The sequence below is a fragment of the Babylonia areolata genome, chromosome 6, assembly GCF_041734735.1.
Source record: "Babylonia areolata isolate BAREFJ2019XMU chromosome 6, ASM4173473v1, whole genome shotgun sequence".
NCBI classification, from domain to species: Eukaryota; Metazoa; Mollusca; class Gastropoda; order Neogastropoda; family Buccinidae; genus Babylonia; species Babylonia areolata.
The window spans coordinates 10,392,365-10,407,645 of NC_134881.1; the positions used below are offsets into that span (position 1 = coordinate 10,392,365).

Genomic DNA, 15,281 nt, shown 5'->3' on the forward strand with positions numbered 1-15,281 from the left:
TTCATTAGCTAATAGAATTGCACAAATATGGAATGCATTAGCCTAAACTAAACTGCACGGAAAACTACTGCGTGTTTAGAAATCATCTTGATGTGAACACAAATTAAAACTGATGAGGAATGTTTTTTTATTTTTTTTTCACTTTTACCATTGAATTACAGTGAATGAATGAGACAGCGAAATTGCGTATGCGTATCCCACAAATAAGGAAAAAGAGACATATATGAAGGAGACATTTAAAAAAAAAAAAAGGCCATGGGGCCTAGGCAGACAACACTACTACTGCTACCACTGCCACTGTTTCTTCAATCACAACCATGTAACGGTAACTATCAAAACTTTGTAAGAGTAGCAGTTCTTGTTGTGCAGACGCACTGTATGGCGGACTGCCTGAACTTGCTCCGTAAATGTTACCTTTAGTAGCCGCTTGAAACCTGGGTTAGGAACACCACAACAGGAAAAGACATACAAGGAAAATGCCGCTGGGAATTGATCGGAGTCAGTTCTTTGCTGACAAAGCGAAAGACACGGAGAAAAAACTACGTGTAAGTGTTTGACTACCTTCATATCGTTCAATGGAAATGTGTCGGACTTTGCAAGAGAGGACAGAAAAATGAGAAATAAGTTGAAAAAAAAAAAAAAAAAAAAAAAAAAAAAAAAAAAAAAAAAAAAAAAAGAAAAGAAAGAGAAAATAACAAGATAAAATAAACGAAGAGGTTATTTAGAATACTATACATTATAGAAAATTACCCCCTAAGGTACTGTGCACACTAACGTGGATGAGAATAAAACACAGGATAAAACACAGAACGATAGAACGCATTTCGACCCAAAAGCCTCCCACAGGCATGGCATGATTATGACAATAATATATAGGCAAAAATGAAAATGAACTCAGACATTAGAGAATTGAATGATGCAGATCGCAATAGCCGAGTGGTTTAGGCGTTGGACTTTCAATCTGAGGGTCTCGGGTTCGAATCACGATAACTGCGCCTGGTGGGTAAAGGGTGGAGATTTTTCCGATCTCCCAGGTCAACATATGTGCAGACCTGCTAGTGCCTGAACCCCCTTCATGTGTATATGCACGCAGAAGATCAAATACGCATGTTAAAGATCCTGTAACCCATGTCAGTGTTCGGTGGGTTATGGAGACATGAAAATACCCAGCATGCAAAAACCACGACAGAGTCATCAGCAAGTCGATGTTGGTCGTGTAACAGAAGGAAGAAGAAAGAAGAAGAAGAGCAGAGAGAATGTGGAAAAAAACAAACCAAAAACAAACTGTGCACAGCCTGGACAGAAAGTGCACAATGCATGCAGCATATGGACAACAGGAGTGACAGAAAGCATTGACTACAGGTGAAAAGTAAAAAAACAACAACACACACACACACACACACACACACACACAGAGAAAAAAAGGAATACTTGTCACAACTTGGCAAGATGGATGAGGACAGGAACACAAGGTCAAACATGGATCTATGTGACATGTTTCACCCTATAGTGTCTTCTTCAAGCCTGACTAACATAGTACAAGAACTGAAACACAAACTACCCAGTCTTACACAATGTAGTTTGCATGCTTATGTGAACACTGTAAGCATACCTTTGCATACAAATCAGTGTGAAAAAAACAAAACAAACTAGAAATAAGTAGCAGGTGAGCTGCTGAAGCCATTTACTTGAAAACATGTGGTCCTATACATGTTTGCTTAAGTATGCAACACACACACACACACACACACACACACACACACACACACACACAGAGTTACAGTCACAGACAAAAACAAAAATCCTCCCCAAACCCCCCAAAACCAAAATAACAACAAAACAACAACAACACACACAAAGAAAACAACAAAAAAAACAACAAAACACAACAACAAATGCACACATATGATTATTAACAATGATATAATAATGATAATAACAATGATGTTTTCAATTGCTCTAACTCACTTTTTGTCTGTATCATAAGAAGATAGATTAGGAGATGCCTGAGGAAGTGGGGATGTTGTTTATAATTCCTTCAGTCCATAGTAACTTCTTTCTATCCACAGGAGAGTGCTTTGAGAAACAACCATCAGTGTAAGCCCTTAGTTTGGGAGGAGTTGGTGGTGGGGGGTGGGTTGGTGGGGGTGGGTGGGTTGGGGGGGGGAGTGCTGAAGAAGAACTTCTTGAAACATTAAATTATGTACTTGCAAAGAATAAATTTACACTTGCATGAATGTCAAAACCAGACAAGGTATAATTTTTTCTTGATGTACAGTGCATTGTAATGTGTGAGTTGAACAGGTTTTCTGACTGTAATGTTGCCTGTTTTCATTTAGATTAGAAATAACATTAAAAAAAACAACAACTTTAGCTGACTGAAATGTCTATGTTTATGACGTAGAAACATGTGCTTACAATGTGCATTAGTATGTATGTGTGTTTGTCACTTATGTGCAAGCAGCACTGAGTAAAAGAGTATATATATGTATATGCTTTATCCACTATCTTTGCATCTCATGAGATGGTGACAATTGCGCAACAGGCTCGAGATGAACGTGTTGCCAGCCTGGAGACAGAGAATGCCATGCTGTACCTGAAGCTGGCCCAGCTCCGAGGACAGCTGCAGTCTTCCCGCACTGATGCCAATGCAGCAGAGGATGCCAGTGACAAACACAGAGCGTTCCGCACCCATGTGATGACTCGCACCGGGGAGCTGCGCAGAGAAGTGCAGGTACCATGTGTGTGCTTCACTTCATTTGTTGTTGCTGTTGTTGTTGTTGTTTTTGACTCACTTGTGTAAACAAAGTGAGTCTATGTTTTAACCCGGTGTTCGGTTGGCTGTGTGTGTGTGTGTGTGTGTGTGGTAAATTTTAACATTGACATTTTCTCAGCAAATACTTTGTCAGTTGACACCAAATTAGGCATAAAAATAGGAAAAATTCAATTCTTTCCAGTCATCTTGTTTAAAACAATATTGCATCTCTGGGATGGGCACAAAAAAAAAAAAAAAAAAAAAAAAATGAAGCCTAATTATATGCAAACTGCATTTACTGTTATATTTATATTTTTGTATTCTCTAAACTTGGCACTTTGATCTGATATTTGACCCAACAACAAGAGCAGTCATTATTATCATTTTTTGTTCAAACAGGAACTTCTTTTGCTAAACATGGAAGTTTTATTTATTTTGCAAATGTTTTGGTGCAGATAGTAAAGAAGGGAAATTACTCTGTAATTAATGCCAGAGGACTTAATTTGCTTTAAACTGATCTTTCTCATCTTAAACATTACATTTTGAAATTATACTCAAAACATAAAAAGCTTGGATTAAAAAAATTTTTTTTTAAGTGTATCACAAGTGAGTCTTGAAGGCCTTGCCTCTCTTGTTCTTCTTCTTCTATTCCTTCTTGTTCTTCTTGTTCTTGTTCTTGTTAATGTTACTGTCTTTTTTAAAAATCATTATTATTATTATCATTATTATTAATTGTAGTAGGTCTAACTCTCAGCTTGTATCACAGATTGACATAAATTTACAAGAAGGCCAACAGCAAAATGAGAGCTGTATTATAAACGGTTTCTAATGGGAAATCATTTACAGCTTAGTCTTTTGTGAAGGACTATGACATTCAAACCAGGAGGCAAGATTGCACTGGTTCTTAGTGTTGCAGCCTTGGGAGCTAGTTGGCCTATGGGAACCATCCCAACGCCAGCCGTCCTAAAACCCTCTTGGCTGAGAGAGTGGGGATGTAACTTGGGCAAGACACTCTCCACTTTAATTAAATTCTAACCCAAATAGTTGGGACAGCAGTTGCCTTCTCTGCTGTTCTTACTGTCATAGTTGGACACGACTGACTATCATTTAGTAGTAGGATGAGGAGCATAAGAAGAAGAAGGAGTAGGAGGAGCAGAAGAAGGAGAAGGAGGAGCAGGAGAAGAAGAAGAAGAAGAAGAAGAATGTATGTTCGTTTCAGTCCCTGAAGAGCGAGCTGGCCAGTGTGCGGGGCCTGGCTCGGGAGATGCCGCGGCAGATGTCGCACAGCATGCAGCGAGCCAACTCTGTGCTGCAGCACCACGACTCCATGATGCAGTCCCAGTCCTCCAACATCACAGGCAAGTGGGTGTGTGGTGTGTGTGTGTGGGGGTGGGGGTGGGGGGGGGGGGCAGTAGCTGAATGGTTAAAGCTTTGGACTTTCAATCTGAGGGTCCTGGGTTTGAATCTCGGTGGCGCCTGGTGGGTAAAGGGTGGAGATTTTTCCGATCTCCCAGGTCAACGTATATGCAGACCTGCCAGTGCCTGAACCATCTTCGTGTGTATATGCAAGCAGAAGATCAAATGCGCACGTTAAAGATCCTGTAATTCATGTCAGCGTTCGGTGGGTTATGGAAACAAGAACATACCCAGCATGCACACCCCTGAAAACGGAGTATGGTTGCCTACATGGCAGGGTAAATAAACAAAGTGGTCATACACTAAAATGTTAAATGTTACATGTTTGTCTGAGTGGGTACGTATGCGTGCCTGACATCTGATTGAATGACACAGGAAACGAATGATGAGTGCCCATTGGCAACTGTCAGTTGGCTCTACCCAGGTAGGCAGCCTGTTTTGTAAACAACCCCGTGTTTGTAAAGTGCTTAGAGCTTGGTCTCCGACCGAGGATAAGCACTATATAAGTGTCCATATCAATCAATCAATTCCCCTGCCCACACAAGGAAGGTGGGAGAGTGGTTAAGGCCATGAATACTGTGACGTGTCTGTGAGGGTGTGTGTTCAAATCCTGGTCTCGCCCTTCCCCCCTACCCCTGCACCCCCAAGTTTGACTTTGAAAGCTAACTGAGCATCCAGTCTTGGATAAGAGGATAAACCAAGATCCTGTGTGCGGCAGGCACTTGGTGCACTGGAAAAGAAGCCATGGCAACATGAGTGTTATCTACCAAGCTGATTTGGTGTAGCATGTGTGGATTTCTCTGAAAGCAGTGACACCTCCTTGGGGAACTGAAACTGGGTGTGAATGGGGGTGGTGGGTGGTTTTCCCTTGAAAATAGGATTATTTGGGGAACCGTCTTGATTCACCTTTTGCCTATAACTAACATTCCCCCCCCACCCTCCACACCACCACCCTTCCCCCATCCCCCATCTGAATGACAACGATGGTCATCATCGATCTCGATGGACACACACCATAGCTAACCTGGTGATCTGGAGAAGGAAGAATCAAACTTGCAGCTGTTGTAGGCCAGCCCTGAGTGGGGGTGTGTCTGCATGTGCATCAGCGTTTGGTGTGCTGTCTCACCATTAGTGCTGCTGGCTGATGTCCTCTGCTATGAGGATGGGGTTGTGTGTGTGTGTGTGTGTATGGTGTGTGTGTGTGTGTGTGTGTGTGTGTCTGTGTGTCTGTGTGTATGGTGTGTGTGTGTGTGCATCTGCGATGGTGTGTGTGTGTGTGTGTGTTGTGTGTGTGTGTGTGTGTGTGTGTGTGTGTTGTGTGTATGGTGTGTGTGTGTGTGTGTGTGTTGTGTGTATGGTGTGTGTTGTGTGTATGGTGTGTGTGTGTGTGTGTGTGTGTGTGTGTGTGTGTATGGTGTGTGTGTATGGTGTGTGTGTGTTGTGTGTGTATGGTGTGTGTGTGTGTGTGTGTTGTGTGTATGGTGTGTGTGTGTGTGTGTGTGTGTGTGTGTGTGTGTATGGTGTGTGTGTGTGTGTGTGTTGTGTGTATGGTGTGTGTGTGTGTGTGTGTGGTGTGTGTGTGTGTGTGTGTCTGTGTGTATGGTGTGTGTGTGTGTGTGTGTGCATCTGTGTATGGTGTGTGTGTGTGTGTGTGTGTGTGTGTGTGTGTGTGTGTGTGTGTGTGTGTGTGTGTGTGTGTGTGTTGTGTGTATGGTGTGTGTGTGTGTGTGTGTGTGTGTGTGTGTGTGTGTTCTGTTAAATGTCAGCATTTTCTTGACAAGCGACAGACAGTGGTACAGAAATCAAAAGTTGGTGGGGGGTGGGGTGGGGTGAGGGGAGTAGTGACGAAGAAAACTTTTTTCTGATAGATAGTTGTGTTATTTTTTTGTTTATTTCTTTGTATATATATTTTTTTAAAAATAATTTTTTAAAATTATTTATATATTCATCAGCTTATCTGTATTTTTTCCATTTATTTACTCATTTATCTCTATATTTTTCATTCATTCATTCATTCAGTCATTCATTATTTATCTTTTTTATTGATTTCTCTATTTATTTTTTTATTTATTGATTTATTATATGTATATGCTTTCAAGGGTTAGCAGTAGAAAGAGTAGAGAGCGATGTTTTTGCATCGGCGATATTGAAGCGTTTGCTGCCCTGTGTGTGTATGTGTGTGTGTGTGTGTGTGTGTGCATGCGTGCATGTGTGTGTGTGTGTGTGTGTAGAGGGAGGGTGATCAGGGGCGTGTGTGGAAACGAAGCCACTGTCGTGTATCACTAGCTTGTATGTATTTTGCTTTATATATGTAGCTTTTTGATCTTTTGGCCCAGCCTTTGCCATGTGAACTGGACTCAGCTGGGGGGAGATACTGGGCTGTGTTGAGTGAGTGATGAGCCTGTGGAGGCACAGTAAATTTCCAAATGGATGAATAAAGATGTATTGTGTACTGTATTGTAATGTATTGTATTGTATTTTGACTGGTGCAACAGCCAAGTGGTTAAAGCATTGGACTTTCAATCTGAGGGTCCCGGGTTGGAATCTTAGTAACAGCGCTTGGTGGGTAAAGGGTGGAGATTTTTCCTATCTCCAAGGTCAACATATATTATGTGCAGACTTGCTTGTGCCAGAACCTCCTTTGTGTGTGTACGTTAGCAGAATATCAAATATGCATGTTAAAGATCCTGTGATCCATGTCAGCGTTCGGTGGGTTATGGAAACAATAACATACCCAGCATGCACACCCCCGAAAATGGAGTATGGCTGCCAAAATTGCAGGGTAAAAATGGTCAAACATGTAAAAAAAAGCCCACTCGTATACATACAAGTGAACGTGGGAGTTGCAGCCTATGAACGAAGAAGCAGAAGAGAAATATTGTATTGTATTTATTGTGTTGACAGTGCTGGCGGATCAGCTGAGTCAGCTGCAGGTCGCCCTGACCGAGATGACCGACCGGCACACCAGAGAGAAGAAGAGGCGCCAGGAGCTGCACAATCTTCTCATGGTAAGCTTTTTTGGGAGGAGATGATCGATCATGGGTGCAATAGCCAAGTGGTTTTTATAGCGTTGGACTTTTCAGTCTGAGGGTCCTGGGTTTGTGTCTCGTTAACGGTGCCCTGGTGGGTAAAAGGTGGAGATTTTTCCCCATATCTCCCAGGTCAACATATGTTCAGACCTGTTGGTGCCTGAACTCCGCTTGTTTATACACACATGCAGATCTGTAATCCATGTCAGCGTTTGGTGGGTTATGGAAATGAGCATACCCAGCATGCACACCCCTGAAAACTGAGTATGGCTGCCTACATGACGGGGTAAATAAACAAAGCGGTCATATACTTAAAGTGTTATATGTTTGTAAGTGTGCATGCCTGAAATCTGATTGAAAGACACAGGAAATGAATCCGTGATGAGCGCCCAATGGCAGCTGTCAGTTGGCTCTACCCAGACAGGCAGCGTGTTGTGCGAATGACCCTGTGTTTTTGAAGCGCTCAGAGCTTGCTCTCTGACCAAGGATAGGTGCTATGTAAGTATTCATATCATTCATTCATAATTGATAATAGATACTTACATAACTGCCTGTCCTCGGTCAGAGACCAAGCTCTAAGTGTACTGTGCTTTTTTTACCCTTGAAGTAGACGCTAATGTGGTGACAGCCTTAAGGTGGCCTTTGTGGTCGGTGAGGCTCTAATCACCTATGATTTGATTTATTTGAAACTGTAAGCGGCTTCCCAATTATTGAGTTGTTTGTACAACAGGCTGCCTACCTGGGTCGAGCCGAGAGAGAGCTGCCTTCAGGTGCTTGTCGTTCTTTTCCTGTTCATTCAGTGAGGCTTTAGTTCGGCATGTGCTTGTGAACAGACACACAGACACACACACACACACTCACACTACATTGCTACAAAATTTTGCCACTCAGATTCTCCGGCTTCCTGGGTGAATGGGTTACCACTTGGCCGCCACTAGGCCACCTAGTATATAGGTATAGTTTAGTGAAGGCAGGAAATTTGGCTAGCATGTGATCGAACGACTGACCTGGGATCGTTTTCTCGTTTCCATGCCTGACGTGTTCTGGAAGATTCCCCTCTGTGAAAGAGTAATGAAATGATACTTGTGCTTAGTCTTTGTACCGTCATGCCTTTATTCTTGGTTTATCTTTTAGGAGGTGCTGTGGTTGAGTCATGTAATAATAATGGAGTCTCCCGTTGGACCGACGGATGAGTTGGCAGGCAGGCTTATCTGTCGGTGTGTGTCCTCATATGGGAGCAGCACTTCCCACAGGTGCTGCAAGGGGAAATGTCTCCAGAAGTTGAGCCCTGCTTCCTTCGCTCACGCTTCTCCTTAATGGCCAGCGTTCTCTTGTTTTCAAACGTCTTTATGCCACTAGAGCACAGCATCCTCCAGTGAGAGCGGTCAAGGGCATCAGTTTCCCAGGAGTCGCGTAGGCGCTGGACTGAAATCCAGTCCAGTGGTCCACAGTGATCAGGGTTCTAGGTCCCTTTTCCGCAGGACATTGTGTCCTTGGGGAAGGCTTCTTGCTCCACATTCCTCACTGCACCCATGTGTAAGAGGGTACCTGACTTTGGTCAGGGAAGGTAGCGGAGGAAGGATAGGAATGGGCCTTACCTTCCTGTGCCGACACAGTGGATGTCTCTGTGTCTTCTGTTTCTGTTTTAACAAACATATATACATATACATACATACATATATATATATATATATATATATATATATATATAGAGAGAGAGAGAGAGAGAGAGAGAGAGAGACTTGGCCCTCCCTTCCAGTGCTGACACAGTGGATATGAATTCACTTCTGTGTTGGTTGTAAACATCTCTGTGTCTTCTGCCTCTGTTTTAACAAACATATATACACACACAAACACACACACACACATATATATTTGGCCCTCCCTTTCTATGCTGACACAGTAGATATGAATTCACTTCTGTGTTGGTCGTAAACGTCTCTGTGTGTCTTCTGCTTCTGTTTTAACAAACATATATACATTGGGCCCTGCCTTCCTATGCCGACACAGTGGATGTGAATTCACTTCTGTGTTGGTTGTAAACGTCTCTGTGTCTTCTGCCTCTGTTTTAACAAACATACACACACACACACACACACACACACACACACACACACACACACACACACACACACACACACACACACACACACACAAACACACACACACACACACACACATATATATATATATATATATATATTTGGCCCTCCCTTCCTGTGCCTACACAGTGGATATGAATTCACTACTGTGTTGGTTGTAAATGTCTGTGTGTCTTCTGCTTCTGTTTTAACAAACATAGCTGGTGATACAATGGGTACCAGCACACTGTGGCATCAGAGGCAACGAAAAAGCGGACATTCTGGCAAAAGACGGTGCACGGAAGGAGTAGGCCAACAAACTGGTGTCATACGATGAAATCAAGACAATCATCAAGGCACAGCAAGGAATAAAGTGGTGCCTCCAGCACCCCAAATATAACCCAGAAGACAGATACCATTTGCGGGAATGATGGGAAAAGGTCAAGATCTTCTGCCTGAGGACTGGACACAACCACCTGCTCCACCACATGCTCACAAAATTTGGCATTGGACAGAGTGGAGAGTGCCCTTGTGGTGAGGGACCAATGACAACCGACCACAACTGTAGGATGCATGCAGCATCTAGGAGGAAGTACTGGCCAACACCGACAGCAGTGGAAGCCAAACTGTACGGCACCCTGGAGGAGCTGCGATGGACGGCAGCCTTCATCGTGGACACCGGGCTGCTTATCTAATGGGAGGCGAACGAGGAAGAAGATAACAAACATATATACATTGGGCCCTGCCTTCCTATGCAGGACATGAATTTGTTTGTGTGTTGGTCATAAAAAGTCTCCTTGTGTCTCCTGCCCCTCTGTTCTAACAAACTGAGAGATACATTGATTGTGTGTGTGTGTGTGTGTGTGTGTGTGTGTACGCGCGCACGTGTGTGTGCATGCATGTGTGTGTGTGTGCGTATGTGCATGCATACGTGTGTGTGCGTGTGTGTGTGTGTGCGTACGCGCGTGTCTGTGCGTGTCTGTGTGTGTGTGTGTGTGTGTGTGTGTGTGTGTGTGTGTGCATGTGTTACACTGGGTAGGAGCTGCGAGGAAACATCCGAGTTCACTGCCGAGTTCGACCATTGATGGAGTTTGACAGTGGTAATGAAGATCCCTCGTCTCTTGGCAGGTAATTCTTGATGGTTTGTCCTTCCTTGTACACACATTGACACACAGCTAGAAGTAAAAGCATCATGGTGGTTTGACAAGCAAGCACATTTTGTATTTTGTGTTTTGTATTTCTTTTTATCACAACAGATTTCTCTGTGTGAAATTCGGGCTGCTCTCCCCAGGGAGAGCGCATCGCTACACTACAGTGCCACCCATTTTTTTTTTCCTGCCTGCAGTTTTATTTGTTTTTCCTATCGAAGTGGATTTTTCTACAGAATTTTGCCAGGAACAACCCTTTTGTTGCCGTGGGTTCTTTTACGTGTGCTAAGTGTATGCTACACACGGGACCTCGGTTTATCATCTCATCCGAATGACTAGCATCCAGACCACCACTCAAGGTCTAGTGGAGGGGGAGAAAATATCGGTGGCTGAGCTGTGATTCGAACCAGCATGCTCAGATTCTCTCGCTTCCTAGGCGGACGCGTTACCTCTAGGCCATCACTCCACGTACGTACATATTTTAGCAAAAATGTCTGTGGTTCAGTGTATCAGCTGTGTTTGATCTTTGATGAATAATACAAAAATGTGTATGTGTCTGTGTGTGATTGTGTGCATGTGTGTGTTCATACGTTTGTGTGTGTGTGTGTGTGTAAAAACATGTGTGTACTTGCATATATTGGTTGTTTTGGTGTGATTTTTTTTTTTTCATTTATTGTGGAAATTCCCATGCATTCTATGTAGAAATCTCATATTGCAGTTCAGTTTCTGAAACAAACAAACATACAAAAAAAAAACTGTTTGAAAAAGGGGAAAACATAGGCTGTGATATTTTCAGACTCTGCAAAACGCAGCAAAGGAAAGTAAACTGACCTCCACCAGAGTCCGCCGCAGAGATTTCTCTCTACTGCAGAACTTTCTCTCAGCTGCAGAAATATCTGTCTGCTGTAGAAGTTTCTCTGTCTGCTGCAGAAATTTATCAGTGGTGAAAGGCTAGGCACGCATGGAATTGTGGCAATGTGCCTTTGTTGAAGACTAGTTTGTGTTGCCATTATCCGTTGCCATGTTGTCACATGTATGGTTCACGGAGCAAATGAAACTGCACAGGTGATTCAGTGTTGTGGAGAAATCATTCTGTTTCTCATTGTGGCTGTTTTTTGACTGGACAGTTCCCGAGACACCAAGACAAAGCATTACATGAGCAAGTGTCAATGATACAGGGCTTTTTGTTGTTGTTGTTGTTGTTGTTGCTGTTGTGGTTGGTTTTGTTTGTATGTAATGTTTAATAGCAGTGTTATGGCTGTGGCAGTGACATTGAGTGGCCCATCATTGACACAAGGCAGAATGATACAAGGCACGCATCAAAATGATGAACAAGAAGGGGGGGGGGGCGTTGATGGGTTGATCAATCTTGATGCACCTTACGCATTGTGGAAATTCTTTAAGATTTGGAGGATGCACCTTTGTAGTCAGTGGAATACGGAACTCATCATCTAAGCTTACTATTTAATAATAATAATGATAATAATATGCTGTGTTTTTCCACAGGCATGGGTCCAAGTCTGAAGTGGTCGTGCACCCTGTGGATGATGTAAGTGACATATATCAGGGCTAGAAATTCCAACATCAGTTTTAGTTGTCCCACCAATGAGTAGATTAAAAAAAGAAAAAAAAAAAGAAAAAAAAAGAGAGAATCTTCTTGCCCCTCCTCCTGAGTAGAGTGGTGGATAATGAAACTACCGGTACCGGTACCGGTACCAATACCGGTACCAGTACCGGTAGAGCAATGACAAAGTCAGCAGACACACTTCATTGTATATGTGGTGTATTACAGGAAAAGATCGAGAGTGTAATTGTTTTGTTGCTAACAGTGAGAAGAAATAAACAGTCCCACAGGTCACTCCAAAATGATTATACGTATACAATGGTTGAATGCTTCTTTCTCTCTCTGTGTGTCTCTCTCTTCTTTCAAGTAAAGATTATGACTTCATCGAGTTGTTTTTGTTTTTCTTTCTTTCTTTCTTCCTTCATTTTTCTTTCATAGATTGTTTTGCCTTCCTCCTCCTCCTCCTCCTCCTCCTTCATTTCTTCTCGCTCTTCTTTTTTCTGCTTTGTTTGTTTTGTTCAAAAGGTTAAAAAAAAAAAAAAAAAGTTATGAGGGCATGGTGAAAAGAAACTCATGGCTTGTCGAGTTCAGTACATACAGGCTCTCTCTCTTTCTCTCCCTCTCTCTGTCTCTCTCTCTCTCTCCCTCTCTCCGCCTCTCTGTTATAATGTAGTATTGTGTAGTGTGGACCCTGTTTCAGGGCGGGGACTGGATGAAAAAAAAGTGCGCCAGTGCTTATCTGTTATCCTTGATAATAAAGAATGTCTCTTGTCTTGTCTTGTCTTGTCTCTCTCTGCATCTGTCTGTCTGTCTGTCTCTCTCCTTTTTTTTTTAATACATATTTTTCTATTTGGTTTTCATTGGCTTAGATGCTTGCTGACTGTAATGTGAAACAGTATTCTTACGAGTATTTTACAGGCGTTTCTTTGATTTTATTTTTTGTGTTGCCTTTTTCTTCTTCTTTTTTATTTATTCCCCCGTTTTTTTTTGTTTTTTGTTGTTGTTTTTTTCTCAAGGCCTGACTAAGCGCGTTGGGTTACGCTGCTGGTCAGGCATCTGCTTGGCAGATGTGCTGTAGCGTATATGGTTTGTCCGAACGCAGTGACGCCTCCTTGAGCTACTGAAACTGAAACTGAAACTTCTTCTTTTTGTTTCCCATGTTTTATATTTATTTGCTTATTTATCATCATTGTTGTCTTATTTATTTATTTATTTATTTATTATTATTATTATTATTTATTATTATTACCACTACCTTTCTTTTTTATATTATAATTATTATTTATTTATTTATTTATTTATGTAAGCTTATCTATTATTTATTCACCTTTTTTTTCTTCTTTTTTTCTCAAGGCCTGACTAAGCGCGTTGGGTTACGCTGCTGGTCAGGCATCTGCTTGGCAGATGTGGTGTAGCGTATATGGATTCGTCTGAACGCAGTGACGCCTCCTTGAGCTACTGAAACTGAAACTGAAACTGTCTCCCCATTTCATGTAATGTTTGTATGGTCTGTACTCTTACTGACTAGACTCTTAGATTTGATTTTATTGTTATCTTGATTTTGGTTTTCTCTCATTTCTGTTTATAAAACCTGTTTTTTGGTTGGTTGTTTTTTTTTTGTGGCCTGCATTCTTGCGTACTATCGAGGCTAATTGTTATGTGTAACAAATGCGTTGTGTTCTTGATTTTTGAACAGGAGAACGTTTGTGTGCGGACACACAAGCAAAACAAGGTGTTTGAATATGAAAGGTAGGTGTGTACGTGTGCCTGTTTGTGCCTCTGTGTGTGTGTGTGTGTGTGTGTGTGTGTTTCATAAAAATCCCACTTCATTGACAAGGCATTTTCAGTACAGTATAAAAATTTAAAAAAAAAAAAAAAAAAGTATCTGACATAATCCCAAAGCATAAGCAGTCATTGTCTAGTCAAGAACGTCCTCCAGACTTTTTCTGACAATGGAAGCATTAGCGGTGAAAGATAACGGTAATGTGCACACCCCAAACCCAAGGCATAAGCCAGTCATTGTACAGGCAAGAACTGCCTCAAGACTCCCCTCAGAACCCAGGCGTTTTCAGTACGGTAAGAAAAAAAGAAAAGAATGTATATGTCACAAACCCAAAGCATAAGCAGTCATTGTATGTGCAAGAATTGCCTCTAGACTTTCCTCATACCGGAGGCATTGTCATTACAGGTGAAAGATAATGGTAATGTGTGCACCCCAAACCTAAGGCATAAGCCAGTCGTAGTTCAGCAAGAACTGCCTCCAGACTTTCCTCATACCGGAGGCATTGTCATTACAGGTGAAAGATAATGGTAATGTGTGCACCCCAAACCTAAGGCATAAGCCAGTCGTAGTTCAGCAAGAACTGCCTCCAGACTTTCCTCATACCGGAGGCATTGTCATTACAGGTGAAAGATAATGGTAATGTGTGCACCCCAAACCTAAGGCATAAGCCAGTCGTAGTTCAGCAAGAACTGCCTCCAGACTTTCCTCATAACGGAGGCATTTTTAATATGGTGAAAGATAACGTAACGTACACACCCCCAAACCCGAGCCATAAGCCAGTCATTGTAATTGAGCAAGAATGGCTGTTACTCCAGCGCAGCACCTGGGGATAAAGCATCATTGAAGGCCTGAACGCAGGGGGATACCGGCTTTGGCTTTTATTTATATATTTATTTATCTATTGACTCAAGACTGGATAACTGGCTACTATATGCAGTTACACAAATATTCATTGTCTGACTTGTTGCGACAAACATTGAAATAAAGCATGAATGAGATCAAACTGAAAAAAAAAAAGGAAAAAAAAAGAACGGCCGCTGTTTGCAGGGTGTACAACCCGGAGGAGAAGCAGGAGGCGGTGTTCGACGAGGTGCAGCCCATGCTGACCTCCCTGCTGGACGGCTACAACATCTGCATCATGGCCTATGGGCAGACGGGCAGCGGCAAGACGCACACCATGCTGGGCTCTCACCGCAACGATGACTACAACCCCTCCCAGGAGCCCCACCGCGACGAGGGCGTCATACCTCGTGCCACTCGGGAGCTGTTCAGGTTTGGGCACTGGTGATGGCTAGGTGTTGTTAAAGGTTGCTGTTACACAAGTTACAGTAAGAAAGTGTAATCTTTTCATGTGCCTATGTAGTTCTAGAACTAACCGCCCTCAGCTGTTCAGGTTTGGATGCTGTGATGGCTAGGTGCTAAAGTATAGAAATGTTATCTTTTCATGTGCCTGTGGAGTTCTAGAACTAACCGCCCTCAGCTGTTCAGCTCTGGATGCTGTGATG

At 42.5% G+C, this 15,281-nt stretch overlaps 1 protein-coding gene across 1 annotated transcript in view; it reads left to right on the forward strand.

Moving 5' to 3' along the window:
- Nucleotides 1-374: 374 nt before the first annotated feature.
- LOC143283280 (kinesin-like protein KIF25) overlaps nt 375-15,281 on the forward strand; it is a 29,384-nt gene continuing 14,477 nt past the window's right edge. The window contains exons 1-8 of the mRNA XM_076589462.1: nt 375-545; nt 2,546-2,734; nt 3,975-4,113; nt 7,076-7,179; nt 10,321-10,409; nt 11,936-11,978; nt 13,690-13,742; nt 14,824-15,048. Of these exons, the coding sequence (XP_076445577.1) occupies nt 477-545; nt 2,546-2,734; nt 3,975-4,113; nt 7,076-7,179; nt 10,321-10,409; nt 11,936-11,978; nt 13,690-13,742; nt 14,824-15,048 (911 nt within the window). The 5' untranslated portion in view covers nt 375-476. The remainder of the gene's footprint in view (nt 546-2,545; nt 2,735-3,974; nt 4,114-7,075; nt 7,180-10,320; nt 10,410-11,935; nt 11,979-13,689; nt 13,743-14,823; nt 15,049-15,281) is intronic.